The 25085-nt window shown below is 49.6% G+C and overlaps 1 protein-coding gene across 3 annotated transcripts; it reads left to right on the top strand.

The window, feature by feature from the left end:
* The first annotated feature begins 1261 nt into the window (after window positions 1-1261).
* Window positions 1262-16628, top strand: ART1 (ADP-ribosyltransferase 1). 3 transcript variants are annotated; one of them, XM_032793096.2, is made up of 6 exons: window positions 1303-1380; window positions 3331-3395; window positions 10838-10915; window positions 11408-12164; window positions 13332-13370; window positions 13492-16628. In XM_032793096.2, exons 3-6 carry the CDS (start codon window positions 10838-10840, stop codon window positions 13584-13586), a joined length of 969 nt encoding a protein of 322 aa, XP_032648987.1. In that variant the 5' UTR covers window positions 1303-1380; window positions 3331-3395; the 3' UTR covers window positions 13587-16628. The 3 variants fall into 3 exon arrangements, with proteins under 3 accessions (XP_032648975.1, XP_032648980.1, XP_032648987.1); XM_032793084.2 differs by lacking the exon at window positions 3331-3395 and having other exon boundaries at window positions 1262-1380; XM_032793089.2 differs by lacking the exon at window positions 3331-3395 and having other exon boundaries at window positions 1262-1380; window positions 11408-12153.
* Window positions 16629-25085: the final 8457 nt, after the last annotated feature.

A 25085-nucleotide genomic window follows, 5' to 3' on the forward strand; every position in this document is an offset into this window, starting at 1 on the left:
TTCCTTCCTAGGTTGGGGGGGGGAGAACAGAATTGCCTGCTTTAGCCTCAGCATACTGATAACACTAGCAGCTCTGCATTAAGATAATGACTATAATCAAATCTCATGCTTCAGGGCTTCAGCCAACAACCTGCAGGGTCAGGAAGGAATTCCATCTTCCTCCTCCTCCTCACCTCCCTTGCCCAATGTACCAGATGTATTCTGGGCAGGATGTGTTTCACTTTCCTCTGAAGCTTCAGGGATTGGCCACAGCTGGAGCAGGGATACTGGACAGGGCAGACCAGTGCCCTAGGATGATATAGAGAATCCTCTTTCTTAAATGCCTGGCTTGTCAGTTTGGCTCATGTGAAGGGTCTAACTGGTCACCAGATTTGGAATCAGAAAGGAATTTTCCACCAGGTCAGATTGGCGGGGACCTGGGCTGCTTGTCACCTGCTGGGATTATCTGGGCATCTCTCAACTGATTGGCAATGGTGGTCCCTCAGTACCTCCTGTTTGCTGCCTGCAACTACAACAGTGTAGTCTCCGGAGGACTGAAATGCTTTAGTTTAACCCATGTTGGGGTCACTGGGTGAGGGTCTCTGACCAGTGCTTGGCAGCAGGTCAGACTGGTGGGGCTAATGGTCAGAACGCTCTGCCCCAGCCACCAGGGATGTTCTTGGGCAAGGCCCACAAAGTTTTCCTGCTGTATAATGGGGATAACGTTTCCGCGGCCTAGTTAGATAATGAGCGTGGTGGACCAGTGACTGTCGCTTACTGCATGCACCAGATACGGCTTCTGGCACAACAGGGCCCTTATCTCAACTGAGGGCCTCCGAGTGCTACCGTAATATACATAATATACATGGCTGCTGTGACAGAGGATGTGACTGGCGTGTGGGATCCCTATTAGCATTAACACCAAGTCAGGAGACATCGCTGGTTCGAAAAGAAGCCAGTTTGCAGGGGGAGGGATAATTGCTCTCTTCCCCAGCAAAAGGCAGGGCTGCCTCGCCTTATCTCATGGAGATGACTGTGGCAGCCGCTCATCTGCTGGCTAAGCCATGCAGCTGGGGATCCTTAAGCCCATTAGAGCGCATTCGGTTTGTGCAAGGGCATTGCCTGGCAGTATTATCCCAGCCCAGTTAGAGACACAATATGTCAACAAACTTTATTCGTGAAGCCCATGCAGGGATATAAATAGCCTCGCAGAAGGGGTGGATCAGCTCCAGACTTGGGCTAATGCAATTGGCAATTGCCATAAAAAGAAAAACCAGCTGCTTCTCAGCTGTCATGTCCACAAGGCCCCAGAGCGAAGAACAGCCGCTACTCCACAGGAGCTGGGGAAAGCAGAGACGCCCCAATTATTCCCCGCCTGCTTTTGGGGCAAGGAGAACCCAGGTAAAAGTTCTCACTTCTTCCAACTCAGGCTGCCAGACCAGAAATCTTGTCAATTTCAGCCCCAGCAGAGGGCAGCGTCCTGCCAAAAGTGAACTTTTTAAGGGCCGGGGAGGGACAGTATTAAATGAGGGCTTTAATTTTATGACTCCATTTGTCCAAGAAACTGTTGTAAGTATTTCCTGGGCCAGTTAAGACAGAAATTAACCTGTCGGTTGTTCCGACTGTTCTGTACCTGCCAGGGTGTTATTTAGGGTCGCAGGGGAGCGTGACATGATAAGGGTTTTAATCTCTGTGGAGATGCCTTCGGAGCACTCTGCTGCTGCATCTCTCTCTTTCCGCAAGTGGAATATTTGTATTCCAACTTGCTGACTGTTTGTGTGCCACACAAATATTGCGGTTGCACAGGGCCCACGCACTTCACAGCCCAATGAAGTACAATCGTGGACTAGCTGAGGAAACATGTCTGTCTTGCATGAAGGTGTTTAATGCAGATGGAAGTCGATTTGATCAGCGTCTCGGAGAACACCCAAACACACTTGTAAAACTGGAGTTTTCTAAACGAAGGGGCTGTACAATAGAATGTGCACAGGAGACACAAAGGCATGGGAGTTTTCCTATACGCAGTGTAGTTGCAGCTATGCTGACCCTGGGTATTAGAGAGACACGCTGAGTGAGGTCATATCTTTTATTGGACCAACTTCTGTTGATGAGACAAGCTTTCCAGCTACACAGATCTTCAGGGCTGGCAAGGGTCCTCAGCGTGTCACAGCATAATGCCAGGTGGAAAGGTTGCAGTAGTTAGCACATAGTGGAAGGGCCAATTCAAGGTAGAGTGGCCCGTTAACACCTCTGCAGTCACAGGACAAAGAGGGGGTGAGCGGGTTACAGATTGTTGTAATAATCCATAAATCCAGCATCTCTGCTCAGGCCATGAATTTTAGTGTCTAGCAGAGTAATGAATTTAAGCTCCCAGGTTTGTCTTTTGAAAGTGTTGTGCAGGTTTCCTTTGAGGATAAGGACGGAAAGGTCAGCTAGAGAGAGAGAGAATCACAGAATCGTAGGACTGGAAGGGACCTCGAGAGAACATTTAGTCCAGTCCCCTGCACTCAAGGCAGGACCAAGTATTATCTAGAGCATCCCTGACAGGTGTTTGTTCAACATGCTCTTTAAAATCCCCAATGATGGAGATTTCACAACCTCCAGAGGCAATTTATTCCAGTGCTTAACCACCCTGACAGTTAGGAAGGTTTTCCTAATGTTCAGTCTAAATCTCCCTTGCTGCAATTTAAGCCCATTGCTTCTTGTCCTAGTCTAAGCTGTTAACAAGAACAATTTTTCCTCCCTCCTCCTTGTAACAACCTTTTATGTACTTAAAAACTGTTATCATGTCCCCCCTCAGTCTTCCCTTCTCCAGACAGAACAAACCCAATGTTTTCAATCTTCCCTCCTAGGTGACGTTTTCTAGACCTTGAATCATTTTTGTGGCTCTTTTCTGGCCTTTGTGAAGAGTGCCCACAGGCGATAGATCGGGTGGTTTTGTCTTTTATCCTTTTCCTGAGTGAGTTCATCTGAGAGCATAGCGACCGGGGACTGAGCAGAGACAGTGGGTTTATGGTTTATTACAACAATTTGTAACCCATTAACCTCCCCTCCCCGCCCCTCAACCCCTCTTTGTTGTCCTGTGACTGCAGGGGCGTTAACAGGCCACTTCATCTTGAATGGGCCCTTACAACACGGGTTGACTCTTTATGCTAAACAAGCCCTTCCACCTTTCCTTCAGCGGTTATGCTGGGAGTTCCTTTCCCAGACCTGCGGAGGAGCTCGGTGGAGCTCCAAACCTGGGCTCTCTCTCCAGCAGAAGCTGGTCCAATAACAGATATTCCCTCCCTCGCCTTGTCTCTGGGAGTTTTCCTGGAATGCAGCAGCGGTTGTTTGTTTTCTTGTCCTCAGGGGACGCCTACACTGTGATCCCAGGGAGTGACTGCAGCTCGTGTGGTCGCACCTGAGCAGGGGTGGTGAGTTATATGGGCCATTGAAGCCTTCGTCAATGTTGGGCGCCTGCTCTCTCCCCAGGCCCCGCCTGCCTCCCCTGGGCCCCGGAGCGTCCCTGTCTCAAGCGGGCAGCTGCCCCAGAAGCTCCAGGCTGCGCTCCGCTTTGCTGGCTCCTGGTATCAACTGCAGGGTCCTAGTGCCCCCCAACCACTGAACCTGACCCTGCCCTTCCGCCTCAGACACTTCCCTTTTCCGACAGGACCCTCCAGCAGCACAGGGACCCCCCCGCCCGCAGTCACCGCTCCTGCCCCATGCTGGGCAAGGGGCAGCCCCACCCCTCACCCCCAGTGAGGGGCAGCAGCAGGGATAGATGGACACATGTGATGGCAGCCTCCGCCCTGGCACCCACCACAGGGGAAGCGAGGGGGCTTCCTGGACCTGAGGGGGCCCTAGGAGCACATGCACTGACAGTGGTGTGAGGCGAGTGTGGTGCGGGGCGCGGGAAGAGGAGGATCCCTGCCCCAGAGCTCGTTGCTGTCGGTGGGGAGATGTAGCCATGTGCCAAGTCACCGGTGTGGTGCCTCCTGCTGGTCATCCAGGGAATTAGCTCGCCAGCCTCCAAAGTGCCCTCTGCAGGCGGATGTCTCAGCTTGCCACTGGTCCCAGTGTCTCTCCTGGACCCCGGTACCCCTTCTCTTGGGGTTCTGTCCCCTGCAGTACCCCACAGTCTTGCTGGGTCTCCCCTCCCTGGGGAACCCTCAGCCCCCTATCCCTACCTCGCCTCACTCCTTGGCTACTGCCAGTCCCCGTCTAGCCCCTGCTCACTGGGGCGGACTGCAGTGTAATTGCCACTCATTATCAGCAAGGAGGGTTTGGACCTGCTACCTTTGCCTGCCCTGGGCTGCCCTCTGCAACCCTAGTACCTTTTCCAGCCTTTAGCAAGGCCACAGCCTGGGGGTTTTCCAGGCCGGAGCTCCCCAGCTCCTCTGGCTTTCCCCCAGCCCTGCTCCAGTCCAGGTCCTCTGCTCAGCTCCCAGCAGCCAGGCCCAGCCATCTCAACTCTAGAGAGAGACTCTCTGAGCTCCAGCCTAGCAGCCCCTTTATAGGGCAAGCTGTGGCCTGATTGGGGTATGGCCCAGCTGAGGCTGCTTCCCCAATCAGCCTAGGTTTTTCTCTCAGCCCCAGCCCTTCCCAAGGCTGCTTTTACCCCTTGGGGCAGGAGCGGGATGACCACCCCTCTACAGGAGAGAGCTGAGGGGGAGTCCTTCTCTCTGGCCCCAGCCCCTGGGCAGCCTGCTGCACCCCAAAGTTTGAACTCCTCATCCTCAGCCACACCCCAGAGCCAGCACCCCCAGCCAGAGCCCTCACCCACTCCTCTGACCCCAACCCTATGCCCCAGCCCTGAGTCCATCCAACACCCCAAACCCCTCATTCCCAGCCACAGCCCTCATCCCCCTGCACCCTAACCCTCTTCCCCAGACCTGAGCCCCCTCCTGCATCGTGAACCCCTCATCCCCGACCCACTCAACAGCCCTCACCTCACACCCCAACCCTCTGCCTGAGCCCTTCCCACATCCCAAATCCCTCATCACAAGCCCCACCCCAGACCCCTCACATTTTTACATTATTTAAAAAATATATATTGGCTTACAAGGCAGGAGTGGGGGAGTGGGACTTGGACCTGTTCTGGGCACCACCAAAAATTATATAAACCTGCTGCCCCGGCACCTGATCCAGTTTGAATCCAGCCAACTCAGAGCAGAGAAGCGGCGGCAGCACGGGCTGACCAGGCAAGGAATTACCCAGGGTTGCAGGTGGGTTTGTACAGCCTGTGCTCACCCCCTGGTACCCAGGGCAGATGCATCTTAGGCATTGAACAGCATCACTGCTGCAGCCAGGTGCATTATGCTGGAGCGAATGATGCTCTCTGCTTGTTGTCAAGGCAGGTACAGGCGAGGATCTGACCCTCACAGCAGCCCCTTGAGCTGAGGTAGTGCTGTTCTCCCTCCATGTTACCAGTTAGGAAACAGGCAGAGAGAGCGAGTTATCCAAGGTTACAGAGAAGAGTTTGGCAAAGCTGGAGGAGAAGCCGAGCCTCCTCGCTGGCAGCCCTGTGCCTGACCCACCAGCCTGCCCCACACCTCACCCAGCCCCTCTAAGCACTGCGCTGCTGTCTGTGAACACACGGGCCGTGCTGCAGGGATGGAGTGAGTAACTGTCTGCACTGAAGCGTTAAAGACAAAGAGAGACCAAGCAAGAAAACGCTTGGCAATCAAGTCAATTGCTTAAACTGAGAACCATCCACAGCCAGGAGAAGGGGCTCAGACTCCTCAGGGTGGGGGCTGGGGGCTCAGTGCCAAGCCCCAAACTTTACCTGTGATGAAGCATAAAAGTAACATGTGGTACACCCTACGGCCTTTGCTATGGACACATGGAGCTGGGCAGCGTGCTTGCCAGCTGGCGTAGACATACCTGCGCTAGCTCTAGTTCAACCAGCCTCTAAAAATAGCAGCATGTTTTCAGCAGCTCAGACTAGCCACCCCAAGTACAATCCCACCTGACCCCGGGGTATGTATTCGGGCAGCCAGCCCTAGTGATGCCCTTGCCAGCACAGGCACATAGGTATGTCCAAGGTATACCCAGGTACATCTACGTCAGCTGGGACTCACCTCCCAGCTCAAACGTACCCTGTGTGAGGCTTCGTTCCTTAACATTTCCCTTTGTGGCTGCCCCCTGGGTGATGTAGCCCTTCTCCCGAGTGGAGTCGGCAGCAACCAGGGCAGGGTTCAGTGTCTAGGGGGTTCCTCTTCACAATACGAAGCACAACCAGCTCAAGCCCTGCTAAGGAATCTGGGAAAATGAAATACAACCCTAGGCACCTCCAAGAGGCAAGACTTCACCTCTCGCAAGTCAGCATGTGACCCACACACCTCCTGGGTATAGTGCTCTGTCCCATCTAGGGCATTGAGACCACTTAGAGAGAGTTACACAAGTCTGCTCAACAGCCTTAGTTAACAGCCAGGTGGCTTTTAGCTCATGCTGTAGAGCCTCATGCACTAAGCTCCAGAGGTCCCAGGTTTGATCCTGCCCGCTAACAACCCGGGGTCTGTTGGTGTTACAAGTGCACTACTAGAGAGAACTTTTATTAACAGGGAAAGGGAACCAAGCATTAATTTGGGACAATGCCACACACTCATTCCATGTGATCATAAGTAAACACCCACCCCACAGCACGCTGGGTGGGGTTCTGTGCCTCAGTTTCCCACCCTTGTGGTGGGAAAGTCTGATGAATGAATGTACCTTGAATACATCACTCCTCTCTCCCTCCGCTGCACCCCAGTCACAGCTGGTTGCCCTGCATGAAGACCCAGAGGTGTGTTCACATGGCTCCATCTCCTGCCCCTGAAAAGGGGATATAGAGCACAGCCATTCCTGCTTTCACCTCCTCTGCAACTGACTCAGGGCTACTGCTCTTACCTCTGCTGCTGCTTGCTGCTTGCTGCCTCTTCAGCGATGCCACGTTCCGCGGCTCCTCCACCCAGCCCAGCACTTCAGGATTTCACTGGGCAGTGGGGAACGTCTGTGCTACTGCCTTTTAGTCATCTCTCACTCCAGCACCATCCCGGTACCACATGGATGGGCTCGGCCCCTAGATCTGCCCAATCAGTGACATCAGCTCCAGTAATCACTAAAGCAGTGGTCCCCAACGTGGTGCCTGTGGGTGTCATGGCGCCCGCTGGGGCATTTATGTGTGCCCACCTAGTGACTAGCAGGGAAGAGAAGCCACAGCCGCACGCCTGCTGGGGACACAGAACTCCAGGACTGCAGGCTGCGGGCACCGGTGTTCTCGGTCCTTGGCAGGCACAGGGCTGCAGCTTCTCTCTGGCTTCTCCGGGGCTGCAGGCTGCAGGCTCCGGTATTCTTTGGCCCTGGCAGGCGCGGGGCCGCGGCTTAAGCTAGAGAGAAGCCGCGGCCCCATGCATGCTGGGGACAGAGAACCCCTGGGCTGCAGGCTGCGGTTGCCAGTGTTCTCTGTCCTCCCAGCTTCTCTCTGCACTGCCCAGAACTGGCACCAAAAAACAAAGACAAAAAAACAAAAACAAAAAAAACCCACTCTGACTCTGCAGAATGGACGGAATGCCACCCTGTAGCATGTGCTGCCCCAGGCACATGCTTGTTCCACTGGTGCCTGGAATTGGCCCTGTATGTGAGTAATTGCTGGCACCTGCCACACTCTTCTGAAAACATGAATGTACTACTGGCCACAAAAAGGTTGGGGCCACTGCGCTAAAGAGTAACAAGGACCCTCCATTGAGTCTAGTTAGCTCTGTCTTTATGTCATAAATATAAAGGGAAGGGTAACAACCTTTATGTATGCAGTAACATCAACTCCCTCTTGACCAGGGATACAGAATCTCTTACCTGTAAGGGGTAATCAGTTCAATTAACCTAGCTGGCACCTGACCAGAAGGACCAATGGGGAAAGAAGATCCTGAGGAGGGCTTTGTTTGCTCTCTTATGTGTGTGTGTTCCCTCTTGAGACAGAGAAAGGACCAGAGCAGGAAAAAGCATCTCCTTAAAAGATCCTGTATAATACATATAAAATTACAGAAATCGTAAGTAATAGCAAGGGAAATGCTTTAGATTATCTTTTGTTTTAGCTTGTGAATTTTCCCTATGCCAAGAGGGAGGTTTATTCCTGTTTTGTAACTTTAAAGTTGAGCCTAGAGGGGGATCCTCTGTTTTATGTCTTTTTATTACCCTGTAAAATTACCTTCCATCCTGATTTTACAGAGGTGCTTCTCTCTTTTTTTTTTTTAATAATAAAGTTCTTCTTTTAAGAACCTGATTGGTTTTTAGTGTCCTAAAAACCCAAGGGTCTGGCCTGTGCTCAGCTTGGTTACCTATTTGGTTGATATATTATTCTCAAGCCTCCCCAGGAAAGGGGATGAAGGGGCTTGGGGGGATATTTTGAGGAAACAGGAACTCCAAGTGGTTCTTTTCCTGAATCTTTGTCTAACTCACTTGGTGGTGGACAAGGAAGAATTTGTGCATTGGGGAAGTTTTTAACTTAGGCTGCTAGGAATAATCTTAGGGGTTCTTTCATGCAGGTCCTCACATCTGTACCCCAGAGTTCAGAGTGGGGAGGGAACCCTGACACTTTAAATGTTGGTGAGGAAAGAATCAGAGGGTATCTGAGACTCTGCAGACAGCTTCCACCCTGTCAGATAGGAATACCTGTCCCTGTCCCTGCCCCCTTCCTATCCTCAATGGGATTTCTCACCCTTACCCCTGGCTCAACAAGTGAGGTTCAGTTTAGAGTCACCCTCTCAAGCAGGGCAGACTAAGCACAGTTCAGCTGCCCTTTACTCATACAGTAAGGACAACAACATCTCATCACCCCTGCCTACACATAATCCCTGCAATACATACAAAGTGATGGGGTCTAAATTAGCTGTTACCACTCAAGAAAGAGATCTTGGAGTCATTGTGGATAGTTCTCTGAAAACATCCTCCCAATGTGCAGTGGCAGTCAAAAAAGCGAACAGAATTCTGGGAACCATTAGGAAAGAGATAGATAATACGATAGAACATATCATGTTGCCTCTGTATAAATCCATGGTATGCTCACACTTTGAATACTGCATGCAGATGTGGTTGCTACATCTCAAAAGAGATATATTAGAATTGGAAAAAGTACAGAAAGGGGCAACAAAAATGATTAAGGGGCATGGAACAGCTTCCATATGAGGAGAGATTAAAAAGACTGGGACTGTTCAGGCTGGCAAAGAGATGACTAAGGGGCGATATAATAGAGGTCTATAAAATTATGAGCGGTGTGGAGAAAGTGAGTCAGGAAGTGTTATTTACTCCTTCTCATAACACAAGAACTAGGGGTCACCAAATGAAATGAACAGGCAGCAGGTTTAAAACAAACATAAGGAAGTATTTCTTCACACAACAAGTATTTCTTCACACACAGGCGACTGGTCCTGCTTTGAGCAGGGGTTGGACTCGGTGACCTCCTGAGATCCCTTCCAACCCTGATATTCTATGATTCTACGAACCCACAGTCAACCTTTGGAACTCTTTGCCAGGGTCTGTTGTGAAGGGCAAAACTATAACGGGATTCAAAAAAGAATTAGATAAGTTCCTGGAGGATAGGTCCATCAATGGCTATTAGGATGGGCAGGGATGCAAAACCATGCTCTGAAATGTCCCTAGCCTCTGAGTGCCAGAAGCTGGGAGTGGACAATGGGCTGGAGCACTTGATAATTGCCCTGTTCTGTTCATTCGTTCTGAAGCACCTGGCACCGGCCACTGTTGAAAAACAGGACCCTGGGCTAGATGGTCTAGTGGTCTGACCCAGTGTGGCCATTTTTAAGTTCTTATTCAAAGCGAATTGTAATCCAAAACCAACCAAAACAGATCACTATGACAAAGCAGGTTGCCTGCTGAACACCTAGGCAGAGTGGGCGTGTCTATGCAAATATGGTCTGCTCCTGAAGACTTTTCCCCCAGTGCATCACTGTATCACAGAAACATAGAACCACAGGGTCAGAAGGGACTGCTAGGGTCATCTAGTCTAACCCCTTTGAATGGGGATAAAGACAAACAGAAGCACAGATGTCAGGGGAGAGCTCATTCAGACCTGCTGATTTTAGGAAAAATTGTCAGAGCAGCCATGAGCAAGAGTTGGTGCTCTAAATAGCTTAAATTGTGGTTCAGGGGAATAGCCATGTTGCTTTCTGTGTTGCTCAAAGTGGCTCAGCTATCCCTAAGTATTTCTGCTGTCACGTGGGACCCCAGTGAAAGGTACTGTTCCTTTTCTTGGTTCCATATTGCTTCTCTTGATTGGTTGGCATGACTGGAGACAGAGAGAGAACAAAAGAACTGACTGTTGTGGGACCAAAGGCATCCCTGGTCCCAGACTCTTGGCTTCAGGGCTGTTTCCACAGCAATGAATTCTGAGCAGGCTCCTACTGGAAGATGACTCCTAGGATTGAGAAGATCTGTGATCACCTGCAAACTCAGCCTCACACATCCTGTGGGATCTTCTCACTGAGTCTCTGAGCCACAGTTTCTTATCTGTAAAATATAGATAATTCTACCTTTCTGGCCTTGTGCCTTGAGATTGGAAGTTCCCCAGGGTGGGATTTCTCTCTTGCTTTGTCTGTATGTACAGCAACCAGCACATAGAAGCTGCAGTCTTGCATGGGGCCCTCACAGTGAAAAACAAGATTGCTCTAGTATCCCTGTAGAAAGGGCCAGAAATCTGTAGGGTGCAAGGGAAAACAATGGCCTGGACAGGTGTGCCTCCGCCTCCCCACCACTTCCTATCATTTCCCAGGTGTTTTGTGGCTCTTCCTCTGTCTCTTGCACAGACTGGAACTTGGTATGAATGAGTTGCTTACTGATTCGCCACGGTCTGTACTGGCTGCGGACTGAGTGTATTTTTTTCCAGATGTGGATGGCAAAGATGGAGCGTCTCAGACCAGTTTTGGTTCTGCTGCTGGCTGGGATCTTCATGGAAAGCCCTCAGGTACGTCCTGGGTGGCTCTGCTAAAAACACACTGCAGTTAAACAGTTAACAATGTCGTCATCATTAGGGTTCAGCATTAACGCTCCATTGAGATGAGCAGGGTGTAGGGCTAATTCTATGGGCTAGATCCCCAGCTGCCATAAGTCAGCCTAACTCCATTGACTTCTGTGGCTCATTGACACCTGCTGAGGATTTGACCCTTTATCCTTGCACACCCCAGGCAGCAGGGAAGAGCTGTATCCCCATTATACAGATGGAGACCTAAGGCCCAGACAGACCAAGGGACTTGACCAAGGCTCCCATGGGGAGTCTGTGGCAGAGTAGGTAGCATCCCAGGCTACCACCCTAACCACTGGACCACTCTTCCCTCATGCTCCCTTCCCTCAAGACTTTACATGTGTCACTTGGCTATTGCTGTCCCTGTAGCCTGGCTAAGACCTGCTCCACCATCTGTTGCCAGTGCCTGCCACCTTGTTCTCCTGCTGCCCTCAGGTCCAGTGTTTCTCCCTCCGCAAGAGAGACCTCTTCTCTGTCAGAGAGTCACTGCTGGACATGGCCCTCAGCTCCTTCGACGACCAGTACAAGGACTGCGTCAGCATGATGGAGGCCGAGCTGGGGGAGCTGAACCCCACCGAGTTGGCCAACAACAGGAACTACGCCGAGACCTGGCTGGAGGCAGCCTCCAGCTGGAAAGAGATGAAGGACAAGAGCTACATGCCACAGGACTTCAAGCCTGAGTACGCCATCGCCATCTTGGCCTACACCAGCCAGGGTCCTCTGAACAAGCAGCCCCTTCACCAGGAGTTCAACGCAGCCGTGAGAGAGGCAGGCCGCACCCGGGACTTTTACCTCAACAACTTCAACTTCAAAACCCTGCACTTCCTCCTGACCAGAGCCCTTCATGTCCTAAAGGCCTCCGAGCCCACCAAGTGCCACCAGGTGTACCGCGGAGTCCGGGGCATCCGCTTTAAAGCCGAGAGTCGCAAGCCCGTCCGGTTTGGCCACTTCACATCCACGTCACTGAAGAACGAGAGCGCCCTGCATTTTGGGCAGGACACATTCTTCTCCATAAAGACCTGCCACGGGGTCAACATCAAGAACTTCTCCTTCTTCCCTGGTGAGGACGAAGTGCTGATCCCCCCCTTCGAAAAATTCAAGGTCACCAACTTCACCAGGGCTCAGGACAGAACCTTCATCCAGCTCCTGTCCCTGGACAGCCACAGCAACTACAACTGCGAGTATGTGAAAGGTAATGTCCACCCACGGGGTTAGCGGACTCTCGCTCCCTGTGGCCTCTCAGGGATCCTGGTCTGAGCTTCCCAACGGCCTGGAGGGCATTAAGAACTGGGGGGATGGTTTGCCTGAATTATACACTCCAAACTCCCTCTGCTGTCAGAGCTGTTTGGAGCTGGGATTTCCGTCTGTGGAAGGGGAGTCAGAGACAAGGGTCTGCGGGTGGAAACAGGGCCAGATCTCCAACTGGTGAGAACTGGCTCCAAGGCGACACCAGCTAAGCCGCAGGCCCAGGCCAGCTCCGGTTCTGTGGTTGCAGTTGGGCCTCAGGTGGGACCAGGATGAAGCTGATGACATTTTGCTTAGCACCTGTTGGGAGGGGGTGAGGACAGCTGCCTCTGAGATAAGCTGGCTATGGGTGGTCAGTCCAATGTGAGATGATGGTCCTATCCCAGAGCCTCCAGACAGTCGTGTAGGCAAGGCACTGAACTAGGACTCCGAAGGCTTGAGCTCATGTCCCTATACCACTGTGGACGCCCTGTACAACCTTGGGCGAGTGAGTTCATGTCTCTGAGAAACTCCCCGCCTGTAACAGGGGGATACGAGCAATTCTTTTCTCCCTCTCCTAGGCTGAATTCTTTGGGCCAGGGACGGAGTCTGAGTCCTACTCAGCACAATGGGGCCCTGATCTTGGTTGGGGGCTTTTAGGTTCTACTGAAAGACAAATAATAACATGCCTGGTGGACGAGAAATTCACTGACCCCCATGGCCTGGTGGGTCCTGAGCTTGTACCTCCCGCAGAGCTCCAGGAGAATGATGTAGTTATGGCCCAGTGCAAGGGATGGAAACGCTTTCTTCTTCCATGTGACCCTCCCTGCATTATCCCTCTGTGCCACCCCCGGTGAGGTCTGAAAAGAGGCAGCTTAGCGTGGGAGAATTCAATCTAAACAGCTGCCCCAGGGGAAGGAGCCCTGCTGCCCAGCAGATTGGCCCTTTCCTTTCCCAATCACTGCTGGTTCCCCACCCAGCCTGGTTCTTCTGGGGTCATCCATATGTCAGCATGGTGGCACCATACCCATAACCCCATGAGGTCCCTATCTCAGAGCCACCTGACCTGGCATAGAGAAGGAGGTGAAAGTGACATGCTGGATTTTTTTTGTTTTAATGTTGGTTTCTTTGGCAGAGAAAAGATGCAAGACCCAGAGATGCGTTTTCAGCTCCGGTAAGAACATTAATGACAATCTGATTCTTCTAGGGGGCAGCACAGATCTTACTTTCCCTCCTGCCCCCATCACCCTTCCCCCACTGTAATTCTTTCTTATTCTCTTTCTTGACATCTTCAGGAATGAGCAGTTTCTCCTCCAGCATACAGTGCCTGTACCTCCTCGGTGGAGTTCTTCTGGTGGGAAGTGCTTTGGGATCACCTGACTTCCTTTGACATCCTACTCAGCATGCTCGCTCTCTCCCTGAGCTATCATTAAAACTCTGTAGAAATTGCTTTGAGGAAAAAGGACACGGAGAAGAAAGAAACCCTGGAGCCCATCTGCTGGTGTCTCGGGCCAGAAGAGACCATTGTGATCATCTGCCCTGACCTCCTGCATCGTGCAGGCCCTAGAACTGCCTGGGATTAATTTCTGTTAATCTTTGAGAAAAAAAATCCCATCTTGACTGAAACGTGGCAAGTGATAGAGACACACCCTGATCCTTGCTAAATTGTTCCAGTGGTTAGTTACCCTCAGTGTTAAAAATTTCTATTTAGTCTCTAGTCCCAATTTGTCTACCTTTAATGAACCTTGTTTGACCTTTGCCTGCTAGCTTTAAGAGCCCACTCTTATCAAGTTCCTGTTCCCGATTATAAATGCTGATAGAAAGCAATTATGTCACTCCATAACCTTCTCCTTGTTAAGAAACTGAACTCATTGAGTTCCTGGGTCAGCCTTGCGCTGATCCCCAGAGAAAGTTCTGTCTCCTGCACAATGAGCTTTACCCCTGCTGTCGAGAGTCCCATTGTGCCAGAGAAATGCAGTTGCTGGAACTTTAGGGTCTGAGAGTCCCCGGGCCACTGAATATCTTGCAGATGAGGTCCAAGACCTTGAACTTGACTTGATGTTCTCTGGAAAGCCAGTGTGGAGTGCGGAGGACGGGTCTGATGCACTCGCAGTATCCTGTGTTCCTGAGGAGACTCTCTGCAGCCTTCGGTACCAGTTGGAGTTTTGTAAGCAGTGGAAGCTTCATGCCCAGGTATACTGCACTGCTACAGGCCAGACAGGAGTGACAAAGGCCTATACAGTTGTGGCCAGGTCATCATCCACCAGGATGGGACGTAGTCTCCTAGTCAACCGGAGATGGTAGAAAGCATTAGTCACAGGCGCTGCTATGAGAGAGCTCAGCATCAGCAAGGCATTCAAGAGGCATCCTAGACTAAGAACTGAATTGCCCTATTGTGGGTGTGAACCTTCAGTCAAAGGAGGCTGCACCATGAATGCCAACTCTTCAAAATGCTTTGCTCTGCCCACCAGCATCACCTCTATCTTGCTTGGGTTCAGCTTCAACCAGCTGTTCCATCCAAGTACCGGGCCATCTTGGTGATAGTGATATGGTCATACGGGAAGGAGAGGAGGAGCTTGGTATTGCTGTCATTTGAGTCCATGTTGGATGTTCAGTTCGCATAGTGGCTGCATGGAGATGTTGAAAAGTCCACGAGAGAGAACTGTTCCTTGTGGGACTCCTCCAGGGAAGGATCCAGTGCTGGAGGTGCAGTTTCCCATCACCACTAATTGGGTGTGTCCCTCCAAGAAGGATTCAGACCATTTTAGTGCATCCCTCTGGACTCTTGCTGCCTCTTAGGTGAGATAGAAGTATCTCATTGCCAACAGTGTCAAATAATGCCAAGAGGTCCAGGAGACTGCACATGGATGTCTGCCCTCCATCCATTGACAAGAGGATATCGTGCATCCCACTTAGCAGGGGGAGTGAATAGCAGTTGATAAAAATGGTAAGTTATAAAGTATAGAAAATGGATAAGGGAAGCAAAAGACACCAGCGATAAATCCATGGCTAGCAGGGCTAAGGGAAATAAGATGATTTTTAGGTATATTAGAAACAAAGGAAGTCCTAAGAGTGGTATAGGCCTTTACTAGATGGAGATTGTAACACTTTTAATAGTGATGCAGAAAGGGCCAAAATGTTCAATAAACCTTTCTGTGCTGTATTTGGAAAGAAGCAGGATGATGTACTCATGAACATGAACTTCTTCCCAGTTCACTGATAGCTGTGGAGGATGGTAACCAATACTTACTAGGGATCAATATTTTTTTAATCAGCAGCCCCAGATATCTCACACCCAAAGAGTCCTAAAAGAGTTGGCTGAGGAGATCTCTGCCCTGCCAATGTTAATTTTTAATAAATATTAGAACACTAGGGACATCCCAGAAGACTGATAGAGTGCTAAGGTTATGTCAGTATTCAAAAAGGGATGGATTGGATATGAAATGCCTGTTAGCTTATCATCAGTCCTGGGCAGAATAATGGAAAAGTGGACAGGGGATTTAGGCAAAAAAGAATTACGGGGTGTGACTACAATTCATGCCTTTTTAAGCAATAAAAAATTTGGTTGATAAAGAGAACTGGAGAGATTAAATAGATTTAGACCATTGCAAGTTGTTTGACCTAGTACCACATGACATTCAGATTAACAAACTAGTGCTAGACAGTATCAATAGAGCACTCATCAAATGGAGTGAGAACTGGCTAACTGATAGATCTCAGAAAGGAGATATCCATGGGGAATCATCATCCAATGGGTTTTTTCTGAGTGGTTCACAAAGGTCCTTAAGCACCTAACTCCCACTGATTTGGGCCTCTAGGGGCCTGGCTGATGGGCTGGAGAGAGGTGCCTTTTTCCATGTTGGACTGTCAGCTTTGAGCCCTTTCCCAGAATGAAGTGTGTAGGACCGGTCAGTGCTTTCTCATGAGAGACATAAGAACATACATAAGAACGGCCTTACTGGGTAAGAGCAAAGGTCAAGCTAACCCAGTATCCTGTCTTCTGACAGTGGCCAATGCCAGGTGTCCCCAAGGGAATTAATAGAACAGGTCATCCTCAAGTGAGCCACCTGTTGCCCATTCACAGTTTCTGGTAAACAGGCTACAGACACCAGCCCTGCCCATCTGGCTAATAGCCATTGATGGATCTATCCTCCATGAATGTATCTAGTTCTTTTTTTAACCCTGTTATAGTCTTGGCCTTCACAACATCCTCTGGCAAAGAGTTCCATAGGTTGACTGTGAGTTGTGTGAAAAAACACTTCCTTTAGTTTCTTTTAAACCTTCTGCCTATTAATTTCATTTGGTGACCCCCTATTCTTGTGTTATGTGAAGTAGTAAATAATACTTTATTTACTTTCTCCACACCAGTCATGATTTTATAAACCTCTATCATATCCCCGCCTTAGTCGTCTTTTTTCCAAGCTGAAAAGTCCATGTTTTATTAATCTCTCCTCACATGGCAGACTCTCCATACCCCTAATAATTTTTGTTACCCTTTTCTGAGCCTTTTTGAATTCCAATATATCTTTTTTGGGATGGGGTGACCACATCTGCACGCAGTATTCAAGATGTGGGCGTACCATGGATTTATAAAGAGGCAATATGATATTTTCTGTCTTATTATCTATCCCTTTCTTAATGATTTCCAACGTTCTGTTTGCTTTTTTGACTGCCACTGCACGTTGAGTGGGTGTTTTCAGAGAACTATTCACAATGACTCCAAGGTCTCTTTCTTAAGTGGCAACAGCTAATTTAGACCCTATCATTTTGTATGTATAGTTGGGATTATATTTTCCCATGTGCATTACTTTGCATTTATCAACATTCAATTTCATCTGCCATTTTGTTGCCCAGTCATTCAGTTTTGTGAGATCCCCCTTTGTAGCTCTTTGCTTTCTACTTTGGATTTAACTATCTTGAGTAGTTTTGTATAATCTGCAAATTTTGCCCCCTTACTGTTTACCCCTTTCTCCAGATCATTTATGAATATGTTGAACAGCATTGGTACCAGTACAGACCCCTGGGAGACACCACTATTTACCTCTCTCCAGTCTGAAAACTGACCATTTATTCCTACCTTTTGTTTCCTGTCTTTTAACCAGTCACCAGTCCATGAGGGGACCTTCCCTCTTATCCCATGATCGCTTATTTTGCTTAAGAGCCTTTGGTGAGTGACCTTGTCAAAGGCTTTCTGAAAATCTAAGTACACTATATCCATTGGATCCCCATGGTCCACATGCTTGTTGAACCCTCAAAGAATTCTGGTAGATTGGTGAGGTGTGATTTCCTTTTACATAAACCATATTGACTCTTCCCCAACAAATTATGTTAATCTCAGTATCTGATAATTCTGTAATTTACTATAGTTTCAACCAGTTTGCCCAGTACTGAAGTCAGACTTACTTACTAATTGCCAGGATCACTTCTGGAGCCCTTTTTAAAAATTGTTGTCACATTAGCTATCCTCCAATCATCTGGTAGAGAGGTCGATTTAAAGGACAGGTTACAAACCACAGCTAGTACTTTTGCAGTTTCACATTTGAGTTCCTTCAGAACTCTTGGGTGAATCCCATCTGGTCCTTGTTTAATTTATCAATTTGTTCCAAAACCTCCTCTATTGACACCTCCATCTGGGACAGTTCCTCGGATTTGTCACCTAAAAAGAATGGCTCAGGTTTGGGAATCTCCCTAACTTTCTCAGCCGTGAAGACTGAAGCAAAGAATACATTTAGTTTCTCTGCAATGGCCTTATCATCCTTGAGTGCTCCTTTAGCACCTCAATCATCCAGTGGCCCAATGGGTTGTTTAGCAGGCTTCCTGCTTCTGATGTACCTAAAATTTTTTTGCTATTACTTTTGGAGTCTTTGGTAACTGTTCCTCAAATTTTTTTTTTGGCCTCTGTAATTGTATTTTTACACTTCATTTGCCAGTGTTTACGCTCCTTTCTATTTCCCTCAACAGGATTTAACTTCCACTTTTTAAAGGATGCCTTTTTGACTCTCACTGTTTCTTTTACTTGGGGTATGGCTACACTGGAGAGTTGCAGCGCTGGTGATGGGGTTACAGCGCTGCAACTTATTCTGTGTCCACACTTGCAAGGCACAGCCAGCGCTGCAACTCCCTGGCTGCAGCGCTGGCTGTACACCTGGTCTGCTTGGGGTGTAACAATTGCAGCGCTTGTGATGCAGCGCTGCTCATCAAGTGTGGCCACCAAAAGCGCTTTTATTGGCCTCCAGGGTATTAAGAGGTATCCCAGAATTCCTGTCCACAACAAACCGGAAGGAACTCCGAGCTCCCCAGAGCTACTTATCTAAAAAACAAACACAGCTGCTCATTGCTCCAGCGAGTGAGCGGAGGCATGGGAATTGCTTTGGAGTGTTCACAGCTGTTTGCTTGAGGAAAGATGGGAGGGGGGAGTCTGTGTTGAGCAGCTGCTTATGTGGTCGAAGGCTATTTAGGAGTGCATAATTTGCACTTAGTGAATAAGAGAGGGGTAGGGGAAGGGTCAAAACTTTTAAAATGATTGAAGGTAGGTGCTGTGTATCTTCCAGTCCTTAGAACTTGCAAGGCAGGGAGCTGAGAACAGTGTCAGCTCCAAAAATCCACTCTCTCTGTCTCCCCCACGCTCCCTGTCACACTCCACCCCACCCCCCTGTTTTGAAAAGCACGTTGCAGCCACTTGAACGCTGGGATAGCTGCCCACAATGCACCACTCCCAACAGCGCTGCAAATGCTGCAAATGTGGCCACACTGCAGCGCTGGTAGCTGTCAGTGTGGCCACACTGCAGCGCTTTCCCTACACAGCTGTACGAAGACAGCTGTAACTCCCAGCGCTGTACAACTGTAAGTGTAGCCATGCCCTTGGTTGTTTAGCAACAGTGGCACTTTTTTGGTTCTCTTGTTATGTTTTTTAATTTGGGGAATACATTTAAGTTGAGCCTCCATTATGGTGTCTTTAAAAAGTTTCCATGCAGCTTGCAAGGACTTCACTGTGGATGGCTGTGTCAGTGCAGGACCTGCCACAGGTTTGTGGCTTGACTCAGCATCACAGTGTGAGAGGAACACCCCAGGTTGGTGGGACAGAGGACTCAGTGGTCCCACAGTCCACATTGCACCCTGGGGACCCCATCCCATGAGTTTTGTCCTTGGGCTAGTCCCAGAAAACATAGGGACTCTCAAAAGACCCCCTGGCTGGGCAGGTTGTTCAAAACCATGGGAGCTGGCTGGCGACGCTTGGAGGAAACAGCCAAGTTCACAGGCTTCCACCTCTCAATTTTAAACAACTCTTTCCTCCTTTCTTTGTACAAGGAGCAGGCTCCCTGCAGCAAAACGGGTTTTTATCTGCTCTTCCCAGACTTGAGTGGCTCTAGTGTCCCAGATGCTTACCCTGCTAAAACCCGGGCAATGCCCCTTCCTTAGGTGGCTAGCAGCTGTAGCTCTGTCATGGGACGAGAACATGGTGTGATCCTGTCTGATTGAATATGACCATTTTTTCGTTGTTTATACAATTGCAACAACTCTTGTACAAAGTGTGTCATGTCAATGGAGAAGTTACGATTTGCTAAGTATGATTATCCTGTTTATGTGCATGTATCATCTTTGTATCTGAAGTTACGATTATTGTCCATGGACTTGTATCTTACCCAAGTGTTGTATGCTCGGGTAACACTCCTCAGGTAGAATTTGCATTAAGGCCAGACAACTATGAGTTTGATGGCCCTCCCAGGACACTTAGCTCTTACAATGGACCAGAGAAGAAACACGCCCCAGGAAGAATATGGGCTTCCATTGTGAGTCATCAAAGCATGTGAGGACATGTGACATGCTCATGTGACCCTGGACTCCAACTTGGGCCAGTAACTTTCCACAAACAGATGCTGTGGGCTTTGTTCGGGACAGTAAAATTCCATGCATAGGGCAGAGGATATAAAAGGACCCCCGAGACAGGTCCATCTTGTCTTCATTTCCTGCTTCATTTCTCTGGACTGGATTTCTAACAAGGAAGGTCTGAACAATAAACGATGACCTCCAACCTGTCTGGATGATTCCAGAGAGACATTTGCAAGCTAGCAGTTTATTCCCTAGCTGCTGTGATCCTGCTGTCTGAACACTGAAAAACCACTTGTATGTAGCTGATCTATTAACCATTTATGTCTCTTCTCCTTTTCTTTTATTATTAAACCTTTGGTTTTTAATTGCTAAAGGATTGGGAGCAGTGTGATCATTGGGTAAGATCTGAGTTATAGATAGGCCTGGCTATGTGGCTGATCTCTTGGGATTGGAAAGACCCTGTATCTGATTAAACTGGTTTTCAGTAACCCCTCATAATACAGTCCAGTGTCTGGCTGGTGACCCATGTGCCTCAGGACACTGCATTTTGGGCTTCTTGTTACTCAGTGTGGTGAGACAGAAGTTTACTTTTGTTACTGGTTTGGTATAATCCAATGATAGAATAACCACAGTTTGGGATGCGTCTGCCCTAGTTCTAAGCAAAAACAACAAGGAGCCCTTGGGGCACCTTGGAAACTAACAAATTTATTAGGGCATATATTTGCCCAAATAAGTTTGTTAGTCCCTAAGGTGCCCCAAGGACTTCTCGTTGTTTTTGCTGCTACAGACTAACATGGCTACTGCTCTGAAATATTTCTCAGCAGTTTATCCTGAATTTGGCATCCTCAGCTGCGTCCCACTGAGGCGCCATGACACATGGTCACACAGTTGACTGTTGATAGGTGCTTCACAGACTATTGCTTAGTACTCCCAGGAGGTATCCCCCTTTTACAGATGAGGAAACGGAGGCAACAGGAAGGGCTTAATCTCTCTGAGACTGGGCTCGTACAGTCCATGCAGCAGCGCAGAGTCCTGGTGCTCTCTCTCCACTGGTTTCTCTAGTGCAGGGGATCTCCCCCGATTTCAGGGGGGCTGCACCCACTTACACCAGCAGAGGATTTGGCCCAAGTCATTTAACTAGAGATAAAGCATCACTGGAGATCAGGGAGCTGGGAGCAGAGAGGCCGACCTCTGCCACGGATTAGCTGGATGACCTTGGGCACAGCCCCTCCATGCATTAAATGGAGATTATTCTTTATTATTTCTAGTGTGCTGCTACCAAAAGACCCTAATCAGGGCCGTAGGGTCACATGCTGCACTGATTTGGTTCCTTGCAGCACATCATTGGGCTCTATGCACTGTGTAGAGTTCCATGCAGCGTGTGGTCCCTGGTAAACAAGCAAGACAAGGCTGAAGACTGAGCTGTGTGGAAACCTGTATTTGTGGCTGTATTTTGTAGACGTTTCTTTAATAAATTAGAGGAGAGTGGAAAGGGAGTCCTCGAGGTCAGGCAGGCCTCTGGGTAAAGGGAGTGGGAGCAAGGATTCTGATCCTTTCGTTAGCCCATTTCCCCAGGGTGGTGTATAAGCCAAAAAAGTTCCCAACAAGAGTGGGACCATTCCCCTGCTTACGTCTGTTCAAAGGACTCGCCTTATGTTTCTCTTCTATGGTGGAACTTTTACCCTTTGAATGTTTCGCTCTTTTGCGGTACGCAAGGCTCTTCAAATATCTGGAAAAGTGTGTAATAACCTGCTCTGTCTGCCTGACTGGGGCTATGTCTATGCTACACACCTTACAGCGGTACAGCTGCAGCTGTGCCGCTGTAAGGTCTCCTGTGTAGATGATCTATGCCTATGGAAGAGACCTCTCCTGCCTGAATGATTAAATCACCCCACAATGAGCATTCTCCCACTCTCAGAGCACTGTGCACACCGGCGCTTCTGTCAGTCAGGGGGTGTTTTTTCACACCTCTGACTGACAAAAGTTTTACTGACAGAAGTGCTAGTGTAGACAAAGCCTGAGTTGCATGACAGTAAAGACGCCCACTGTCTCAAGTCCTGTAATGGTTAAGAAGATTGCAACTTTCTGCTGATCTCCTTTCTCACTGAACCCAGCTGCTTGCATAGATCTACCTCAAAACTCTGCCTCAATCCCTTCCCGGAGTCTGCTGCATTACCGGAGAGTTTCGTCTCCATGATGACTCCTTTGTTGTGCACCACAGCCTCTGTTCTCTGCCCTCTCCTCTGGTACCAGGGGTTGTGGCCTCTGAGAAGGGATGGTGATTAGCACTAAAGCAGTTACAAAAGCTAATGGAGAGCCATGTGCTCCCAGTTGTGTGTCTCTGGTGCAGCCATCACTCAATGGTCCATTCTCTTTAGCCCCAGTCTAGTTCCCCCAAATAGGTGCTCTGCTCTTAAAGGCCCAGGACATACTTCTCATAGCCTGGGCAGGGCTGTGCCTTTGGGCTGTCTCGCACCCACCCGGCAGCCTAAATAACCACTCAGTGTTAGTGCTGTTACTCCTCCATCTCCCCCCATACTCCATTTCTGGTTTGCTACACACAGTAACTTTGTCTTGTCTTAATTTGATTTCTAAGCTCCGTGGGGCAGCAGCTGTTTCTCCTTCGGTGTTTGCAAAGGGCCCAGCACAGGGGGCACTGAACTGGAGCAGGGCCTCTGGAGGTTTCCACAACACAAATAACAATCATAAATTATAAACACAGTAATGCAGCCAAACCTGCCTTTAGCTACAGACGAAGGTCAAACCATGCTGGCCAGGTACGGAGTGTTAGTAACTTGTATATAGGTGGACATGGCGCCCCTGCTGGGCTCGGAGAGTAGAATTCATTCAGTCTCATTCCAAGGCTTAAAAACCCAGGTGCTCCGCACTGGAGAAATACCCCAACGGGCCAGATGAGCAGACAGAGATTCAGGTGTGAGAATCCAAGAGCCCTCCAGCCGGGACACTCCTGGAAAGCCTGACTCAGCCTGGGACATTTGATTTCAATTCCATCTGGGAGACACTGGGAGGAAATGAACCAAGAGGAAGAGAACGAATCCAATGCAAACACTAATCCAGTCTCTATCATGCCTATAGGGCCCCTTGTATCACAGCAGCTGTGGGGGGTGGAAGGCAAGTCTTCTGTCCCCAGGACAGGCCCCTGGCAGCTCTCTGTCCACAGGAGTATTCTGTTGGTGTTGCTTTTCCTAAGGCCTTGGCTATACTGGAGAGTTGCAGCGCTGGTGGTGGCTTTACAGCGCTGCAACTTACTCACCGTCCACACTTGCAAGGCACATCCAGCACTGCATCTCCCTGGCTACAGCGCTGCATGTACTCCACCTCTGCCTGGGAAATAACAACTGCAGCGCTGGTGATGCAGCGCTGCTCCGCCAGTGTAGCCGACCAAAAGTGCTGTTATTGCCTCGTAGAGGTATCGGAGGTATCCCAGAATGCCTGCTCAGCCACTCTGCTCATCAGTTTCGAACTCTAACTACTGCTGGCTCAGGTGACCCGCCCTTTAAATGCCCCGGAAATTTAAAAATCCCTTGCCTGTTTGCTCAGCAGGCATGAGTGCAATCAGTGAATCTTTCCAGGTGACATAGGCCCTCCACGCGCCATAACGAGCCGAGCATGGAGCAATGGCAGTTGCTGGACCTCATAAGTGTTTGAGGGGAAGGAAGTGTGCAGTCCCAGCCTGCGCTCCCAGCGTAGGAATTATGATTCTATGGCAGATATCAAGGGTCATGCTGGAAAGGGGCCATGACCGGGACTTCAGTGCTAGTGCAGGGTTAAAGTGAAGGAGCTGCGGAGTGCCTATTGCAAAGCCCACGTGGGAAGCTGCCGCTCCGGCACTGCCCCAATGACCTGCCATTTTTACAAGGAGCTGGACATGATACTTGGGGGTGACCCCCACCGCCAATCTGAGGACCACGATGGACACTTCAGAGCGGGGGGGGGGGAGGCTGAGGAGGAGTGGGGGAGGAGGAAACCTAGAGTGAGGGTACTGGGGTGAGGGGAGACACCCCGGAGTCCCAGGAGGCATGCAGCCAGGAGCTCTTCTCAAACCAGGAGGACAGTAGCCAGTCGCAGCAGCTGGAACTTGTTGGTGAAGAAGAAGCAGAGGAGCGGGTTCCTGGTAAGCAGCTTTTATTTTCAGGATGGAAATGTTTCGGGAGGGGGGGCGGTTATGGTTGTGTGCATGCACGCCTAGATGTGGAATAGCCCATTGATGTGGTCTATCACATCGCGGTAATCGGCCTCCGTTATCTCTTCAAAAGTTTCAGCCAGAGCGTGGGCCATGCACTTGTGCAAGTTTATTGGGAGAGCCACTGTGGTCCTTGTCCCAGTCAGGCTAATGCATCCATGCCACTGTGCTGTGAGGGGTGGGGGGACCATTGCTGCACACAGGCAAGCTGCATAGCGGCCAGGGCGGAATCCACATTGCTGTAGAAGACCCTCCTGCTCTTCCAAGGTGACCCACAGCAGTGAGATATCTTCCAGGATTAACTCCTGTGAAAAATGTTGGGAGAGTGTTCAGTGTAGGTCCCCCTGCAGCTGTTTGCTTTCCCCAATGCACAGAAACCCCGGCACAGCCCTGAAGCAATCAGTCCCCATTACTCACCATTTCGGGGCTCCTGAGGGTTTTGTGCGCTCTCTTTGGTATGGGAAAATTATGCTAAAGTGAAGACTGTAAACTCCTTCACTGTGTGGGAATAACTGTCTGATGTGATATAAACAATGCTGCCTCTGTTAACTGTTGCCTTTTTTGCCTTTCCACAAGCGACCTTGATTTCTCAGCTGACCGTGTTATCAACAGCTCAAAGACTCCAAATCCCCCTGAAGAAGCCGCGAAAAAGCAAAGACGACCTGCTGCAAGCAGTTATGGATCACTCTGCCAGAGAGAATCAAAAACTGCAGGACTGGAGGGAAAGGGAAAGCAGGATCTGCCAGAGAAATGCAGTGGCCAGGAAGAAAAACACGAAGCAGCCGATAAGCATCCCGGAGTGCCAAACGGACTCTATCCAGGCGCTCGTAGCCATGCAGGCAGAGCACTACAGCG

This window comes from Chelonoidis abingdonii, chromosome 1 (assembly GCF_003597395.2).
Source record: "Chelonoidis abingdonii isolate Lonesome George chromosome 1, CheloAbing_2.0, whole genome shotgun sequence".
NCBI lineage: Eukaryota > Metazoa > Chordata > Testudines > Testudinidae > Chelonoidis > Chelonoidis abingdonii.